Source organism: Mustelus asterias, chromosome 6 (genome assembly GCF_964213995.1).
Source record: "Mustelus asterias chromosome 6, sMusAst1.hap1.1, whole genome shotgun sequence".
Lineage (NCBI taxonomy): Eukaryota > Metazoa > Chordata > Chondrichthyes > Carcharhiniformes > Triakidae > Mustelus > Mustelus asterias.
In genome coordinates, this window is record NC_135806.1 from 127,421,015 (window position 1) to 127,439,732 (window position 18,718).

Sequence of the window (18,718 nt, forward strand, 5' to 3'; positions counted from 1 at the left end):
GTATAATAATTTATATGCATTGTTTTTTTTAATGTCGATGTACTGACTCAAAATTCAGACAAATTGTCTCCGTAAGTATGCTCCTATTGCCTGCCCATTGCCACAGTTTCTTCATAAGTTCAGAATGTTGTACTTTTGATGATAATACTTTATAATAATGATAATACTTCCCTTATTCCGACCTGTAAGTTTCAAAGTCCCTGGCTCAATGAAGACCTTAATGCCATAAATCATTTCTTTGGATAATATTAACACCATTCTAAGATCCTAACTTATGAAGATGACTCAGTTCATTCTTGATTCTGCAACTGTGAATAGTATCCTGGGAGCAGTAAAAATAGTCACGTCTGCAATATAAATTGTTTTATCAGATGAGTAACTCAATGCCTATGAGCACGATTAGTACCCTATATTGACCAAAAAAAACTCTCCATGACAAATATACCTCAAATAGATTTTAAGCAGGCACTGTCATGACCACCTGATACTTAATTTGTCAGGACCCAACTGTTAAGGGAGCTTCAGGAGCAAGTTAGCGTTCACATGTAAACAGTTACAGTGACCGACTGGAGACAATGACTGGTGTGGAAAGCTATCGCTTTTCCCAGGACTTAGCCCATGTCTACTTCACAATATTTTCACTCTTCTGCTTCAAGCTATTTGTGAAAATCAGCCTCGCCATCCTGAGCCACTTCTACATAGTCAAGGGGAACCGCAAGGAGGCAGCGCGAATAGCAGCCGAGTTTTACGGAGCTACTCAAGGGCAAGGTAAGTTCGGTTTCAGCTGCCTTGTTGAGTCCATTGTTTTTTTAGGCATTGTTTCACCACCTTTCATTCCTGTATTGGGAAAAAGAGGTCAACAGTCGCTAAAGGAACGGTCCCGACATGTTGCGTGCATTTGGCGTCTTTCACTATCGCCGCACCGAAACTTTTTCCGATGTTTCAATGCAAAAAAAAATCCCTCTCACTTTACTGAAAGTTTTGACTCAAGCCTGACATTTGTTTCTGACATTCAACATTCCTGCAGTGCCTGCCAAGTGTTGGCCGTGCCGTCAACTGCAGAGCTGTCCGTATTTGATATTATGTTTGCCACCCCCGCCCTTGTGGCTCGTTGTAAATGATGTGGAGTTTTCTGTGCTTTATCTTTGCGTTTGTTCATCCATTAGTCCTGTGCACAAAATTAGTTTGTCCACTCCACCCAGTGTGCAAAACAGTGAGGAAACATGTGAGGGAAAATCCACTTATCTTTCGTTCAATTAATCAGATTTAAAACTCTGAATGTCACGAGCCACCGTTGCTGTGTAAATCATATGTTAAAGAGAATCAAGGTATTTATTTAAATGAATTAAACATGTAGACTGTCAACGGTTAACTCCAGTCCATGTGGCTTGTTATCTTGCTGTCGGGAAGCAGAATTCACATATAGTAAACGTACCGTCTAATATTAAACCAAATTGAAAGTGAAGTTTAAAATTACATCCGAGTGTTCATATGACATTCCTCCAATGGAACTTTGACCAATTTAAAATTAGCCCCTCTGTTGAAATAGCAAACAGGAATGTCATGTGAATGTGTGAAGCATTTGCGTACCCTTATGTCCCGACCGGCCAATGCCAAGCTTAAGTGTTCGAGTTAACGTGAACTAGCTGACCGTTGATTTGGTATGTTACACAAGATCAACAAAGAAGAAATCCAAGTTTATCCAAATTTGGCCTGTCAACTTAAAAAGAATGATTTATCCTTGAATAATACAACACCGAAGAAGGTCATTCATCCCACCGACCCGATGGCGGCTCTTTCAAAGAGCAAGTTACTTTGTCCGCTCCCCTGTTCTTTCCTACATTTTGTTCTCCTTCAATTACTTAACCATTTCCCTTTAGAAGGCTACTACAGAATCTGCATCTCTGGCTCTATCTGGAAGGGCATGTTCTAAATCCGAACCATTTGTTGCCTAACAACATTTTTCCTCCTGTTGTCTTTGGTTCTGCTGCCAATCACCATAAATCTGTGTCCTCTGGTTAATGACTCTTCAGGCACTGGAAGCACTTCCTATTTATTTACTCTGTCTAAACCCTTCAAGATTTTAGACACCTCTACCTCATCCCCTCTCTGCTCTAAAGAGAACAACCCCAAATTCTCCAGGCTGACCATGTAACTTTTTTTTCATTTGTGGTACATGGGCGCCACTGGCTGACTGGCATTTATTGCCCATCCCAAGTTGCCCAAGGGCAGCTGAGAGTCAACCACATTGCTGTGGCTTTGGAGTCACATGTCGGCAGACTGGGTAAGGACGGCAGATTTCCTTCCCTAAAGGACATTAGTGAACCAGATGGGGTTTTTCCAACAATCGACAATGGTTTCATGGCCATCATTAGATTCTTAATTCCAGATATTTTTTATTGAATTCAAATTCCACCATTTGCTGTGGCAGGATTCGAACCCTGGCCACTAGAATATTAGCCGACTTTCTGGATTAATAGTCCAGTGATAATACCACTAGGCCATCATCTAGTCCATTCTAGTAAAGCTTTTCTGTATCCTCGCAAAAACTTTCACCTCCTTCATAAAGTGTGGTGCGCAGAGTTGAACAAATTATTCTAGCTGATGACTAACCACTTATACAGGATAGCGAGCGTAACTCCCTGGCTTTAGATGTCTGTATTTTTGGAACCCAGTATTTTATCAATTAATTTGATAACCTCACCTGCCACCTTCAAAGACTTATGCACTGTTGTAGGGAAATATCCCTTACCAGTGCAGAATAGAAGTTGAGTCGCAAATCAAGGTTCAAAGCGTGTCTTTATTGTACAATTTACTGTGATCCCAGGGAGACCCCCGTAGCCAGCTCAGAAACAGTGGCTTGGCCACGTTGATCTCAATTAAATCACATCAGCTCTGGATCTTTATAGGGATCCAAAATTCGCGCGGGAACATTTGATTATGCCTTTTTTTTACACAATGTATAAAGTGGTCTGTCAGTTTCAAAAGTCCCTAGGAAGTTTCATGGATTAGCATTTGTATGGTGTGTGTTCGTGTTAATGGGATTACTTGGTCCTGCCCCGGTGTCTAAATGCGTTTCCCATTACCATCTCTATGTGTCCTCTTATTTAAATTGATCCTATTGTTCCGTGTCTGTGTTTCCTGCTTGTGAGATTGAGTGTTAATGTCATCCTGTCCTGTTGGGTGTCTGGGGTATTTCATTCTTAACCTTTTATCCTTATCTCTTAGTTTATCAGATTTTTATGTCTGCCTTGGCCAGTTTAAAATGCAGCTACGCGCTGTTGCTAGGCAGATTAGGGATCTTCCGTAGTTTCTGAAATTCGTGAGTCTCTCAGCTGTGCAGGGGGGGACCCGATCGAATATCCATCCGGGGGTGCCCCTCTGCATTGTTGGCCCGTTATGAGTGGTGCCAATTAGTCCAATATGTAAATATGTTTGATGATGCAAATATGGTTTTCTGGAAAATTTCCTCCTTCAGCACAAATACCCTCCACCTAGTATCTTTCTTTCTTTCTCACTCCCCCTCCTTTAGAATGTTATTATTTAGTTTATAAGACCTCCCCTCTTTGTTCCTCCTGACATTTTGCTGTGTTGAATTCTATCTGCCATGTGTATACCCTTTCCACCAATCTTCCTATGTCCTCTTGAAGTCTATCACTATCTTCCTTACCGTTTATTATGGTCCCGGGCAGGGTGACCAACTCTTGGCCAAGAATTTACAGGACACTTTGGCTTGGTGGGGGCAGGGATGGGGAGTGTGGGGGAGTTGAGAATGGATATGAAAGAGTGAGGGGGCGTTGCTGGCATTGCTCAAGTTGTAGATTGGATAGCATTGCGAGAAGCTCAAACCTCACAATTCACAGAATCCCTACAGTGCAGAAGGAGGCCATTCAGCTCATCTGCACCGACCCACCTTTTAGACTTGCCTAGGCCCAATCTCTGTAACCCCATGTATTTACCCCACTAATCCCCTAACCTACACATCTTGGGACACTAAGGAGGAATTTAGCATAGCTAATCCACCTAACCTGCACATAGAATCATAGAATCCTTACAGTACAGAAGGAGGCCATTTGGCCCAACGAGTCTGCACTGACCACAATCCCACCCAGGCCCTATTCCCGTTTTCCCACATATTTGCCCTGCTAATCACCCTGACACTCAAGTCAATTTAGCATGGCAATCAACATAACCCACACATCTTTGGACTGTGGGAGGAAACCAGAGCATCCGGAAGAAACCCACGCAGACACAAGGAAAATGTGCAAACTCCACACAGACAGTCAAGAAGAACAAAGAACAATACCGCACAGGAAAAGGCCCTTCGGCCCTCCAAGCCTGCGCCGCTCATGTGCCCACTAGACCATTCTTTTGTATCCCTCTATTCCCAGTCTGTTCATGTGGCTATCTAGATAAGTCTTAAACGATCCCAGCCTCAATCACCTTGCTTGGCAGTGCATTCCAGGCCCCCACCACCCTCTGTGTAAAATACGTCCCCCTGACATCTGTGTTGAACCTTTCCCCCCTCACCTTGAACCTGTGACCCCTTGTGTTCGTCACTTCCGACCTGGGAAAAAGCTTCCCACTGTTCACCCTATCTATGCCCTTCATAATTTTATACACCTCTATTAGGTCGCCCCTCATCCCCCGTCTTTCCAGGGAGAACAACCCTAGTTTACACAATCTCTCCTCATAGCTAAGACCGTCCATACCAGGCAACATCCTGGTAAACCTTCTCTGTACTATCTCCAAAGCCTCCACGTCCTTCTGGTCGTGTGGCGACCAGAACTGGACGCAGTATTCCAAATGTGGCCTAACCATCGTTCTATACAGCTGCAACATCATATGCCAACTTTTATATTCTATGCCCCGTCCAATAAAGGCATGCATGCCATATGCCTTCTTGACCACCCTGTCCACCTGTGCTGCCACCTTTAAGGATCTGTGGACTTGTACACCCAGGTCCCTCTGTGTGTCTATACTCCTGATGGTTCTGCCATTTATTGTATAGCTCCCCCTTACATTAGATCTACCGAAATGCATCACTTCGCATTTATCTGGATTAAATTCCATCTGCCATTTCTCTGCCCAATGTTCCAGCCTATCTATATCCTGCTGTATTCTCTGACAATGTTCATCACTATCCGTAACTCCAGCAATCTTCGTGTCGTCCGCAAACTTACTGATCATACCAGTTACATCTTCCTCCAAATCACAGTCATCCAAATCTGGAATTGAACCAGGGTCCTTGGCGCTGTGGGGCAGCCGTGCTAACCATTGTGCCACTGTGCCGCTCTTATGGGACAAATGGCAAAGATGGATACAGCCCAGGACACAGAATAACTGTCCCAAATATGCGATGATCTCCTAATATCCGGAAAATTTGGTTATTCTGTTCCCAGTTTCATGCCAACTCTAAATTTCAGAATTGTTCTCCATATTCCCAAGTCTAGGTCATTAACGTGTCGTAAAACTGCAGTGTTCCTGGTACTGAACCTTGGTAAGCTCGACCATACACTGCTCTTAAGTTTGAAAAGACAAACATTCACCATATTTCATTGCTTTCTTTCCCTTAGTGAATCTTGTATCCATGCTTCGACTGTTCCTTTCTCCCATGGCCTTCAATTTTCCTAACAAGCTTAATATGTGGTACTTTATCAACTGTCTTTTCAGAGTCTGTATACTCAAAATCAAGTTCGCTGCCCTCAGCCACCAGCTACCTCATCAAAAATATTCAACCATTTAGAATCATAGAAATAGAATCATAGAAACCCTACAGTACAGAAAGAGGCCATTCGGCCCATCGAGTCTGCACTGACCGCAATCCCACCCAGGCCCTACCCTCATATCCCTACATATTTTACCCACTAATCCCTCTAATCTACGCCCTTAACAAATTTGCCCTTAACAAATTCACTGGTTCTCCTTCATTAGTCCATTCTTATCCAAGTGGCTATTTATGTTCTCCTGGGTTATTATTTCCCATGGCCACTGTGAGACATTTTGGGGGGGAAAATGTATATGTAGCATCCTCTATGTTTGGGTGGCATGGTGGCACAGTGGTTAGCACGCCTGCCTCCCAGTGCCAGGAACCCGGGTTCGATTCCCAGCTTGGGTCATTGTAAGTGCGGAATCTGCACGTTCTCCCTGTATCTGCGTGGGTTTCCTCCGGGTGCTCCGGTTTCCTCCCACAGTCCGAAAGACGTGCTGGTTAGGTGCATTGGCCATGTTAAATTCTCCCTCAGTGTACCCGAACAGGCGCCGGAGGTGTGGCGACTCGGGGATTTTCACAGTGACTTCATTGCAGTGTTAATGTAAGCCTACTTGTGACACTAATAAATAAACTTTAAAAAATTAAGTTACCTGGGGCTCTCCCATGGTGGTTTAATGACCTTATTGACTGCATCAATCAAAGAAATAGACCAGGAAGATCTCAAAATTGACGCCTTTGTCTTTGCTGAGTTTTAAAATCTGAAACGGGTGCCAATAGAGATGATACAACCAACCTCAGTACTCCTGGGTTAGAGAGGAAATCAGAAAAGTCAATTGAGGGTTCTTGGTCCTGATTCCTCTTCAGCACCAAGTCAATTGCAAGTGAATATATGTGTGAATGTGGCAGAGGAATAGTCCTTGCTGACTATTTTCCCCTGTAGTTCATGCTCATGCTTAATGCTCCGAGCCTGATTTTTATTTTCATATTCGTAGGATGCGGGCATTACTGGCAAGGTCAGTATTTATTGCTGATCAATAATTACCCTTGAGATGACAGTGGCAAACTGCCTTTTTGGCAGTTCTTTTATGGGGCGGCACGGTGGCACAGCGGGTTAGCACTGCTGCCCCACAGTGCCAGGGACCCAGGTTCAATTCCCGGCTTGGGTCACTGTCTGTGTGGAGTTTGCACGTTCTCCCTGTGTCTGCGTGGTTTTTCTCCGGGTGCTCCGGTTTCCTCCCACAGTCCAAAGATGTGCGGGTTAGGTTGATTGGCCATGCTAAGTTGCCCCTTAGTGTCAGGACGTCCAGCTAGGGTAAATGCATGGGGTTATGGGGATGGGGCCTGGGTGGGATTGTGGTCGGTGCAAACTCCAAATAGCCTCTTACTGCACTGCAGGATTCTATGATTCTTAAGGTGTTGCTCCATGTGGTGTAGGTACGCCTAAAGTGCTGATAGAGAGAGAGTTCCAGGATTTTGATGCAGCGACAGTGATGCAGTTCAAAATCAGGAAGGTGAGTGGCTTGGAGGGGAACCTGCAGGTGGTGGTGTTCCTGTATATCTGCTGCCCTTGCCTCCTCTCGGTGATAGAAGTCAGGGATTTGGAAGGTGCTGTTAAAGGAGGCTCGGTGAGTTGCTGCGGTGCACCTTGTAAATGGTGCACACGGCTGTGTCGGTGGTGGAGGGAGTGAATGTTTAAGGTGTTGGATGGAGTGCTGATCACTCATCGCCAACGGATGTTTGGAAGAGGAACTACAGGGTAGCTGTAGAACTAGATTAGCATGGGAGTTTCAACAGGCAAAACACTCAACAGGTCATGCAGCATCTTGAGAGAGAAAAAACAGAGTTAATGTTTCAGAGTTGATAACCTGTCCAGTTCTTTCAGTTTTTAGTTTGGATTTATAGTGCCCGCTTTTGTTCTGTAAACACCAGTAGCAGTTATAGCAACACCAAATATCACATCTTGGTGCTTACAGACTCTACATCCAATGAGCTCTTGGTCTCAGACAAGCAGTCTGTCACCTGAACGAATGAAAAGGAAATTAGAAGCCAAATCAATCCATGTTGCAGTCATTCACATCATGTCAGCTAATCAGTTGTGTTTTTAAGTTTATTTATCAGTGTCACAAGTAGGCTTACATTAACACTGCAATGAAGTTACTGTGAAAATCCCCCAGTCACCACACTCCGGCGCCTGTTCAGGTGCACTCAGGGAGAATTTAGCATGGTCAATGCACCAAACCAGCACTTCTTTCGGACTGTGGGAGGAAACTGGAGCAGACAGACACAGGGAGAATGTGCAAACTGCTCATAGACGGTGACCCAAGCCGGGAATCGAACCGGGTCCCTGGTGCTGTGAGGCAGCAGTGGGCGGCACGGTAGCACAGTGGTTAGCACTGCTGCTTCACAGCTCCAGGGACCTGGGTTCGATTCCCGGCTTGGGTCACTGTCTGCGTGGAGTTTGCACATTCTCCTCGTGTCTGCGTGGGTTTCCTCCGGGAGCTCTGGTTTCCTCCCACAGTCCAAAGATGTGCGGGTTAGGTTGATTGGCCATGCTAAAATTGCCCCTTAGTGTCCTGGGATGCGTAGATTAGAGGGATTAGCGGGTAAAATATGTAGGGATATGGGGGTAGGGCCTGGTGAGATTGTGGTCGGTGCAGACTCGATGGGCCGAATGGCCTCTTTCTGTACTGTAGGGTTTCTATGATTTCAGTGCTAACCACTGTGCCACCGTACCATTGTGAAGGCATTTTTTAAATGATCATTCAAGGGAGGAGTGCAGAACAAAAGGGTATAAGATTAGAACTAGACCATTCAAGGGTGCTATCAGGAAGCGCTTGCTCCCATAATTGATGCACCATTCATGTCACAGTTGTGTGCAAAAGCCCTGCTTTGTTTTCCTGCATAAGCGCAGAGTATCAAAGCAACTTATTGCCTGTGCAGTGCTGAGTGACACTTCTGAAAGATGTTACAAGGTTATATCTGAATGTAAGCCTTTTGTCTTTCGATGTCATTAATTAAACATCGATTGGGCACGTGATCAAATTAATTTACTGAACAACACTGCAATGAGTTAAGTAAGTTATGCCACAATAGGCTCATAATTAGCCTCATGGTGACATCCTGCCAACATATACCCTGCCTGTGCTTTATTTTTTTTATGACTGGATAAACTAGCATGTTGTGCCATGAGTCAGAAGCAACTTTTATTGCCAGTCACCACAAACTCATTTTCCCAGCGCAGGCTGAGCAGTTGTCGGGCTCTGACTGTCACTAGATATCCTCCCGTTGCCTCACATTCCAAGTAGATCATCATTCTATTAATAGTGTGAGTGGGAACTTGACTCCTTTCCAGGTAAGAATCGAAAGAATCCATCTGGAATCCAAAGAATATTTGTTGGAGAACTTTCATGAACTAACAGCTACTCGATCTCCAGTTGGATGGTTAATTAAAGTCCACTGTCAAATGACTCCTTTGGGCTTTGGGTTATTTTACACTCTGGAACCCTACACATACCACAGAACAATACTGACAGCAGAGGTGACCATTGATATGCAGACTATCCACACTTTTCCCAAAATGTTGAGATAATATTTAGATGTAGTTTTCTCTCATCTGCATGTTTGCTTCTTGTCTCATTTATTTTCTTCCGAGTAGTTTTTTGGGCATTTTGTGGTTAAGTCTGGTCAAGCTTAGTAAGGTATAGGGAAGGAATTCTTTTTTATTCATTTGTGGGACATGGGCGTCACTGGCTGGCCAGCATTTATTGCCCATCCCCAGTTGCCTTGGAGGGCAGTTGAGAGTCAACCACATTGCTGTGGCTCTGGAGTCACATGTAGGCCAGACCAAAAAAAGGACGGCATGGACAAGTTGGGCCAAAGGGCTATTAATCCAGAAACTCAGCTAATGTTCTGAGTAACATTAGCTCAGAACATTAGCTGAGCTCTATGACTCGGTGAGGACGGCAGATTTCCTTCCCTAAAGGACATTAGTGAACCAAATAGGTTTTTCCGACAATGGTTCCATGGTCATCAGTAGATACGTAATTCCAGATATTTTTTACTGAATTCAAATTCCACCATCTGCCGTGGCGGAATTCAAACCCGGGTCCCCAGAACATTAGCTGAGTTTCTGGATTAATAGCCCAGTGATAATATCACTAGGCCATCACCTCCCCTGGAAATGGATTCGAAACATAAGAGTTTGTAGCCTCACTTCACAAATAAATGAATGCTAAGCTCTTCATCATTCTTCTATGTCTATCATGTTCACCCTTATTGTACTACTTAATGATATTCCATTATTGCCCCTTTCAAATTCTCCACTTCAGAAGAACATAAGAACATAAGAACTAGGAGCACGAGTAGGCCATCTGGACCCTCGAGCCTGCTCCGCCATCCAAAAAGATCATGGCTGATCTTTTTGTGGACTCAGCTCCACTTACCTGCCCGTTCACCCTAACCCTTAATTCCTTTATTGTTCAAAAATTTATCTATCCTTGCCTTAAAAACATTCAGTGAGGTAGCCTCAACTGCTTCACTGGGCAGGGAATTCCACAGATTCACAACCCTTTGGGTGAAGAAGTTCCTCCTCAACTCAGTCCTAAATCTGCTCCCCCTTATTTTGAGGCCATGCCCCCTAGTTCTAGTTTCACCCACCAGTGGAAACAACTTCCCCGCTTCTATCTTATCTATTCCCTTCATAACCTTATATGTTTCTATAAGATCTCCCCTCATTTTGAATTCCAATGAGTATAACCCCAGTCTACTCAGTCTCAACTCATAGGCCAACCCTCTCAATTCTGGAATCAACCCAGTGAATCTCCTCTGCACCCCCTCCAGTGCCAGTATATCAACTGAAGATGCTGCGGCAGTTCCAGCGAGCAAATAAAGACTTGAATATTTATAGTACTATGTCCAATCCCAGGATGCCCCAAAGCACTGTTGATGTGTAGTTACTGTTGTAATGTTTGCAGCAGTCAATGTGTACACAGCAAGCTTCCCCCAATAGTAATGTGATAATGATCAGACCATCTGCTTTATTGATGTTAGCGGAGGACTAAATATTGACCAGGGCACCAGGGTGAACTCCCCTGCTGTTTTTGGAAATAATGTCCAAATTGTTTAGGTCCACTTGAGGTGGCATGACTCCTCTGCACTGCAATCCCTCTGTACTAGAATCATACAATCCCTACAGTGCAGAAGGAGGCCATTCGGCCCTTCGAGTCTGCACCGACAACAATCCCACCCAGGTCCGATCCCTGTAACCCCACGTATTTACCCTGCCAATTCCCTGACACTAAAGAGCAATATATCATGGCCAATCAACCTCATTGCAGCTCTTTAAGGTGGGACTTCTTTCTGAGTAAGGGGCTCAAGTTCCACCTGCAGCAGCTTAATGCTCATTCGAGCATGATATAGTTGTGAGGCACTTGGATGCCAGTAAGTGAGACCTCACCACCCGGGAAATTCAGGCCAATATGTGTTCAGTTGATAATCTATTATGCCATATTCTACATTGCAGTTTATTTATTAGTGTCACAAGTTGGCTTACATTAACATTCAATGAAGTTACTGTGAAAATCCCCTAGTTGCCACATTCCGGCACCCGTTCGGGTACACTGAGGGAGAATTTAGCACGGCAAATACACCTAACCAGCACGCCTTTTGGACTGTGGGAAGAAACCGGAGCACCCGAAGGAAACCCACGCAGACACGGGGAGAACGTGCAGACACCACACAGACAATGACCCAAGCTGGGAATCGAACCCGGGTCCCTGTCGCTGTGAGGCAGCAGTGCTAACCACTGTGCCACCATGCCGTAATAGTCAACTAAAGAAAGTGGGTGGAAACTCTGATCAGTTTCCACGTAGTAGCATGATTTTGCGTAATGGTATGACAGTGCAGAGGAAAAATTACAATATGACTTAATGGTCTAAAATAACCCAGAGGGATGGTTAGGGCTTTTGCTAGATTACTTAAATTAGTCTTGCAACTGGCCGGAATTCTCTGATCTCGCCCGTTGTTGGGATTCTCCAGTCTCGCTGCAGTGGATGGAGTTTTTGTTGAGTGTCAAATTCTCTGTTCTTGCTGACAGCGGGGGTGGACAGTACGAGATTGGAGAATTCCGGCACCATCAGATTAAAACAATGGATGAAATGCTAATATCCAGTAAGTGGGACATAGCCAGAGGTTCAAAATCATTGGCAATAAATAGATCCAGAAAGGAGATAAGGAGATTTTCTTTTCACTCAGTAAGCTGTTGGGATCCGGAATGTTGGACTTGAAAGGATTTTGTCGGGGCAGAGGACAGAAGCTCGAGGATGAGGAACTTATAGAGTTCTGGACAAAAAGTAGAGGTGTCGGACAGAACACAACCTCTCTTTCAAAGAGCCAGGCACAAGCTTGATGGGCCAAATGGCCTCGTTTGAGCCGTCATTATGATTCCATGATTCTAAAATTTTGGACCCAAGTCATGATATAAGGATTTAATATGGACAATGGTTATTCAATATTGTATCTCATAGAGGTTTACAGCATGGAAACAGGCCCTTCGGCCCAACTTGTCCATGCTGCCCTTTTTAAAAAAATCCCTAAGCTAACCTCAATTGCCCGCATTTGGCCCATATCCCTCTATACCCATCGTATCCATGGAACTGTCTAAATGCTTTTTAAAAGACAAAATTGTACCTGCCTCTACTACTACCACCTCTGGCAGCTTATTCCAGACACTCACCACCCTCTGTGTGAAAAAGTTGCCCCTCTGGACACTTTTGTAACTCTCCCCTCTCACCTTAAACCTATGCCCTCTAGTTTTAGACTGTATCTGCGCCACTGTTGATGGCTTTCCACTTGATTTCTCAATAGGTTAGAAATTAGTCTCGGCCTGAACTGGTGACCTTACAGAGGTCTATAAAGCAATGAGGGGCATAGATAAGGTAGATAGCCGACATCTTTTTCCCAAAGGTAGTGGAGTCTAAAATTAGAGGGCATAGATTTGTGAGAGGGGAGAGATACAAAAGTGTCCAGAGGGGCAATTTTTTCACACAGGAACAAGCTGCCAGAGGTAGTAGTGGAGGCGGGTACAATTTTGTCTTTTAAAAAGCATTTAGGCAGTTACATGGGTACGATGAGTATAGAGGGATATTGGCCAAATGCGGGCAATTGGGATTAACTTAGGGGTTTAAAAAAAAAGGCCGGCATGGACAAGTTGGGCCGAAGGGCCTGTTTCCATGCTGTAAACCTCTATGAGATACAATATTGAATAACCATTGTCCATATTAAATCCTTATATCATGACTTGGGTCCAAAATTTTAGAATCATGGAATCATAATGACGGCGCGAACGAGGCCATTTGGCCCATCAAGCTTGTGCCTGGCTCTTTGAAAGAGAGGTTGTGTTCTGTCCGACACCTCTACTTTTTGTCCAGAACTCTATAAGTTCCTCATCCTCGAGCTTCTGTCCTCCGCCCCAACAAAATCCTTTCAAGTCCAACATTCCGGATCCCAACAGCTTACTGAGTGAAAACAAAATCTCCTTATCTCCTTTCTGGATCTATTTATTGCCAATGATTTTGAACCCAATGTCCTCTGGCTATGTCCCACTTACCGGATATTAGCATTTCATCCATTGTTTTAATCTTATGGTGCCGGAATTCTCCAATCTCGTACTGTCCACCCCCGCTGTCAGCAAGAACAGAGAATTTGACGCTCAACAAAAACTCCATCCACTGCAGCGAGACTGGAGAATCCCAACAACGGGCGAGATCAGAGAATTCCGGCCAGTTGCAAGACTAATTTAAGTAATCTAGCAAAAGCCCTAACCATCCCTCTGGGTTATTTTAGACCATTAAGTCATATTGTAATTTTTCCTCTGCACTGTCATGCCATTACGCAAAATCATGCTACTACGTGGAAACTGATTAGAGTTTCCACCCACTTTCTTTAGTTGACTATTACGGCACAGTGGTGGCACAGTGGTTAGCACTGCTGCCTCACAGCGCCAGGGACCCGGGTTCGATTCCCAGCTTGGGTCATTGTCTGTGTGGTGTCTGCAAGTTATCCCTGTGTCTGCGTGGGTTTCCTCCGGGTGCTCCGGTTTCCTCCCACAGTCCGAAAGGCGTGCTGGTTAGGTGTATTGGCCGTGTTAAATTCTCCCTCAATGTACCCGAACTGGCGCCGGAGTGTGGCGACTAGGGGATTTTCACAGTAACTTCATTGCAGTGTTAATGTAAGCCTACTTGTGACACTAATAAAAAACTATTGTTGTATTTAATACTGATGAAATATTCTTTATATTGAATAAATACTCCATCCAAATGGAATCCATGGTTTTGCCTTTCCATTTTCTTAGTTTGTTAAACCATGGGCTGTGAGTGCCTCTATTCGGCCTTAAGCTGGTGATAGTTCCCCTCTACCATGGGCTGGCTCGAGAAGGTGGTGGTGAGCTGCCTTCTGTAATTGCTGTCAGTATACCCAGTGTGCTTTTCTCTAGAATCATATAGAATCCCTACAGTATAGAAGGAGGCCATTCAGCCCATCGAGTCTGTACCAACCACAATCACACCCAGGGCCTATTCCCACAACCCCATGCATTTACCCTGCTAGTCCCCCTGACACTAAAGGGCAATTTAGCATAGCCAATCAACCTAATCCGCACATCTTCGGAGTGTGGGAGGAAACCGGAGCACCCAGAAGAAATCCATGCAGAGATGGGGAGAATGTGCAAACTCCACACAGACAGTGACCCGAGGCCAGAATTGAACCTGGGATCCTGGCACTGTGAGGCAGCAGTGCTAACCACTGTGTCACTGCGCCGCCAAAATTCCCCAACAATTAACAGATTTTTGTACGACCAAGTGATACAGCAGAAAATGGACAGGGTACATTGTTCTCAATATCTGAATAAAGGTTTAAACTAGTGGTGCTCATGAGGAGGACTTTGCAGGTTAGAATGAATGGGATGTGTCTGTGTGATTTTGGTTCAAAGAACAACAAACAAAGAAGAAAGAAATGTATAGCACAGGAACAGGCCCTTTGGCCCTCCAAGGCCGATCATGATGCCGTAACTAAACTTAAAAAAAACTTTCTGCCCTTACTCCGTCCGTATCCCTCTATTCCCTCCCTATTCAGGTACCCATCCAGATGCCTCTTAAATGTTGCTAATGTGCCTGCTTCCACCACCTCTTCTGACAGCGCATGCCAGGCACCCACCACTCTCTGCGTGAAAAACGTCCCCTGCACATCTCCCTTAAACTTTCCCCCCTCTCACCTTGAACCTGTGCCCCCCGTGTAATTGACACTTCCACCCTGGGAAAAAGGTTCTGACTATCTACCCTGTCTACGCCTCTCATAACTTTGTAGACCTCTATCAGGTTTCCCGTCAGCCTCCGTCTTTCCAGTGAAAACAATCCTAGTTCGGTTTTATTCTGTCTCAACTTGTCTGTCCTGGTTTAATACAGCATGTTTTAGAGGGGAGTTAAAGGGTTAACAGCGCTGTGTCTCTGAAGCCACACCATGAAAGGGTGACAGATCTTTCGGGTATTATTGAGTCAAATGTGTTTTTACAAGCTTCCAGTCGTTTTGTGATCATTATTAATGGTTATCATTTAATTCCTGATTAATTAATTGAATTTAAATTTCCCCTAGCTGTCGTGGCGGGATTTGAATTTATATCTGCAAGGCCTCTGGATTACTAGTCCACTAACATTACTACTATGCTACCAAATCCCTTTTTCTGGAGTAAGTAAAGCCAAACTCATGTATATTCTGCTATTCTTCAATTGCTGTAACCTCGCAGTCACTACAGTTCAAAGCAACAAGAATCTATCTTCGATTTATCTGAGTATTTGCAGCAAGTGGGCGGCATGGTGGCACAGTGGTTAGCACTGCCGCCTCACAGCTCCAGAGACCTGGGTTCAAGATTGCACATTCTCCCCGTGTCTGCGTGGGTTTCCTCCGGGTGCTCCGGTTTCCTCCCACAGTCCAAAGATGTGCGGGGTCAGGTTGATTGGCCATGTTAAATTGCTCCTTGGTGTCCTGGGATGCTTGGGTTGGAGGGATTAGTGGAGTAACTATGTGGGGTTACAGGGTTAGGGCCTGGGTGGGATTGTTGTCGGTGCAGGCTCGATGAGCCGAATGGCCTCCTTCTGCATTGTAGGCATCCTACTATTCTAAGTGACATTTTTTCATCAGTGCATGCCCAACCTTGTGATCAAAGCCACATTAGACGTCATTGATTGAAACTAATTTGATTCCTCCATTCTCAAAGAGTTTAAATGGCTCTCCCAAGGGAATGATAACAATAAAATGGGGAGGTGACTTGTGCCCTATGTGGTTTGAAACAAAAGACTCCAGGCATCCTTCCAACAACAATCTACAATGTTGATTTTAAAGAATGCAGAAGGAGAGGCAAACATTTAAAATTGTACAAAGGGAGAAATGTCATGGGTTTTATGCCGTCGAAAGGCGGAGGGGGGGGAGGGGGAGAGAACAACACGGCAGGTCTGGGATAGGGTGAGAGAGATTAAATGACAAAGATGTCATTGCAGCAAGGAAAGGCAAAGGGAGTGGTAATGGTTGTAATCGGGAAACAAAGCATTGGTCCCGGGTGAATGGCAGAATAATGCAGCTCTGTCCAAATGTAAACGCATGGAAGGTTGACTTTAAGTCAGGGGCTGTCCTGCACTATCTGCAGATCCACAATAGGAGGCAGTGATTAGCCAAGTGCGGCCACAGTAGATCTTTAAAGATTACAGCTGGAATTCTCAAGCTGTTCACACGCCACTATCGCTGCCAGTGAGGATGGGGAATTTGGCGCTCAGCCAAATCTCCATTCATTGATTTGATTACAGTAAGAAGTCTCACAACACCAGGTTAAAGTCCAACAGGTTTATTTGTAATCACGAGCTTTAGGAGCGCTGCTCCTTCATCAGGTGAGCGATCAGAAGCTCGAGGGGATCAGGAGTGGGGGTATGGTGAGTGGGGCAGAGGGTTCCACAGAAATGTGGAACATCATGGCCCACGCAGGAGCTCTGAGAAAAGTGGGATGGGGTTCACCTGATGAAGGGGCAGCGCTCCGAAAGCTCGTGATTCCAAATAAACCTGCTGGACTTTAACCTGGTGTCGTGAGCTTTCTCACTGTGCCCACCCCAGTCCAACGCCGGCATCTTCACATCTTGATTTGATTATGATTTGATTTGATTTATTATTGTCACATGCATTAGTATACAGTGAACACTATTGTTTCTTGCACGCGATACAGACAAAGCATACTGTTCATAGAGTACATCGGGGAGAAGAAAAGGGTAAGATGCAGGATATAGTGTTGCAGTTAAAGGTAGGGTGAAAAGGAGGATTAACTTAATATATGATGAAGAGCATAGAATGAGAGTAAAAGATGGAATTAGAGGGTATGCTGGGGACAGAGTGCATGAAGTCGACTTGCTCTGGCGCCATCATTTTGTTTGCAGTGGGCAGAGAATCCCGCTGGCAGGAACGGCCGGAGAATCCCGTCCCACTTCTCCCAGAGCTCCTGCGTGGGCCATGATGTTTCACATTTCTGTGGAACCCTCTACTCCACTCACCACACCCCCACTCCTGATCCCATCGGGTTTACTGACTGCCATAGATTGCAATCTTGCCCTTTCAATTCCTGCTCTCAGCCATTAGGCTGGGAGAAGATCTGAATGGATACCAGGTGGGTCTCCGGGATCTTTTAGTGGAGATGGAATTGGGATTAGAAAGGGCATCTGGGTGTCTTCGGGCTGGCATGGACAAGATGGACCGAATGGCCCCCTTCTGTGCTGTAACTAGGGGATTTTCACAGTAACTTCATTGTAGTGTTAACGTAAGCCTACTTGTGACACTAATAAATAAACTTTAAACATTAAAGCTTTAATTTTTCTATGGACTGGGCCTGCACATCCTTGGACTCTCTGTGTGCATTACCTGCTTTGGTGGGGTCCCACGTAACAGTCCCTGGTTCCACCCAATATCTTTTAAAATCAAGGTCTGTCTTCAGACCATAGATTGTCCTAATCTCCATCGGGAAAGCTGTTCTCTGATCGCTCTGTGTAAGCAACATTGTACACTGTTGAATATTTCTATCAAAGTTGTAAAGATGTTCAGAGAGGATTTGGCTGTGATTTCACAAGCAACAGTGAGCAGAGCAAAGCTATCCAAGATGTGTTTCATTAGCACATAGAAAGGAGTTAGTATTTGCACCTACCGCAACCCGCCGCAGCACCCCCACCCCCACTCCCCCCTCCAACTCCTCCCCCCCCCCCCCCCCCCCCCCCCGCCTCGCCCTCCCGGCTCTGTCCCCACTCCCTAGTTGGAAGCTGCATGCATATTTTGAACAGAGATTCCTCTCAATCGACATCAGGAGATTTGAGTAAAAGCAGCAGGGCTGGACCTAGAATTATACAGTGCAGAAGGAGACAATTCAGCCCATGGAGTCTGCACCGACCACAATCCCACCCAGGCCCTGTCCCCATAACCCGATGCATTTACCCTAGCTAGTCCCCCTGACACTAAGGAGCAATTTAGAAACATAGAAAAACTACAGCACAAAACAGGTCCTTCGGCCCCACAAGTTGTGCCGAACATATCCCTACCTTTTAGGCCTACCTATAACCCTCCATCCTATTAAGTCCCATGCACTCATCCAAGAGTCTCTTAAAAGACCCTATTGAGTTTGCCTCCACCACCACTGACGGCAGCCGATTCTACTCGCCCACTACCCTCTGTGAAAAACTTCCCCCCAACATCTCCCCTGTACCTACCCCCCAGTACCTTAAACCTGTGTCCTCTCATAGCAGCCATTTCCACCCAGGGAAAAGGCCTCTGAGAGTCCACCCGATCTATGCCTCTCAACATCTTATATACCTCTATTAGGTCTCCTCTCATCCTACATCTCTCCAAGGAGAAAAGACCGAGCTCCCTCAGCCTATCCTCATAAGGCATGCCACTCAATCCAGGCAACATCCTTGTAAATCTCCTCTGCAC

At 45.2% G+C, this 18,718-nt stretch overlaps 1 protein-coding gene across 2 annotated transcripts in view; it reads left to right on the forward strand.

The window, feature by feature from the left end:
- Positions 1-495: 495 nt before the first annotated feature.
- Positions 496-18,718, forward strand: part of asb5b (ankyrin repeat and SOCS box containing 5b) — a 62,382-nt gene continuing 44,159 nt past the window's right edge. The window contains exon 1 of one of the 2 annotated variants that reach the window (XM_078215104.1): positions 496-768. In XM_078215104.1, coding sequence (XP_078071230.1) covers positions 576-768 — 193 coding nt within the window. In that variant the 5' untranslated portion in view covers positions 496-575. The remainder of the gene's footprint in view (positions 769-18,718) is intronic. The other variant, XM_078215107.1, reaches the window with a different exon arrangement.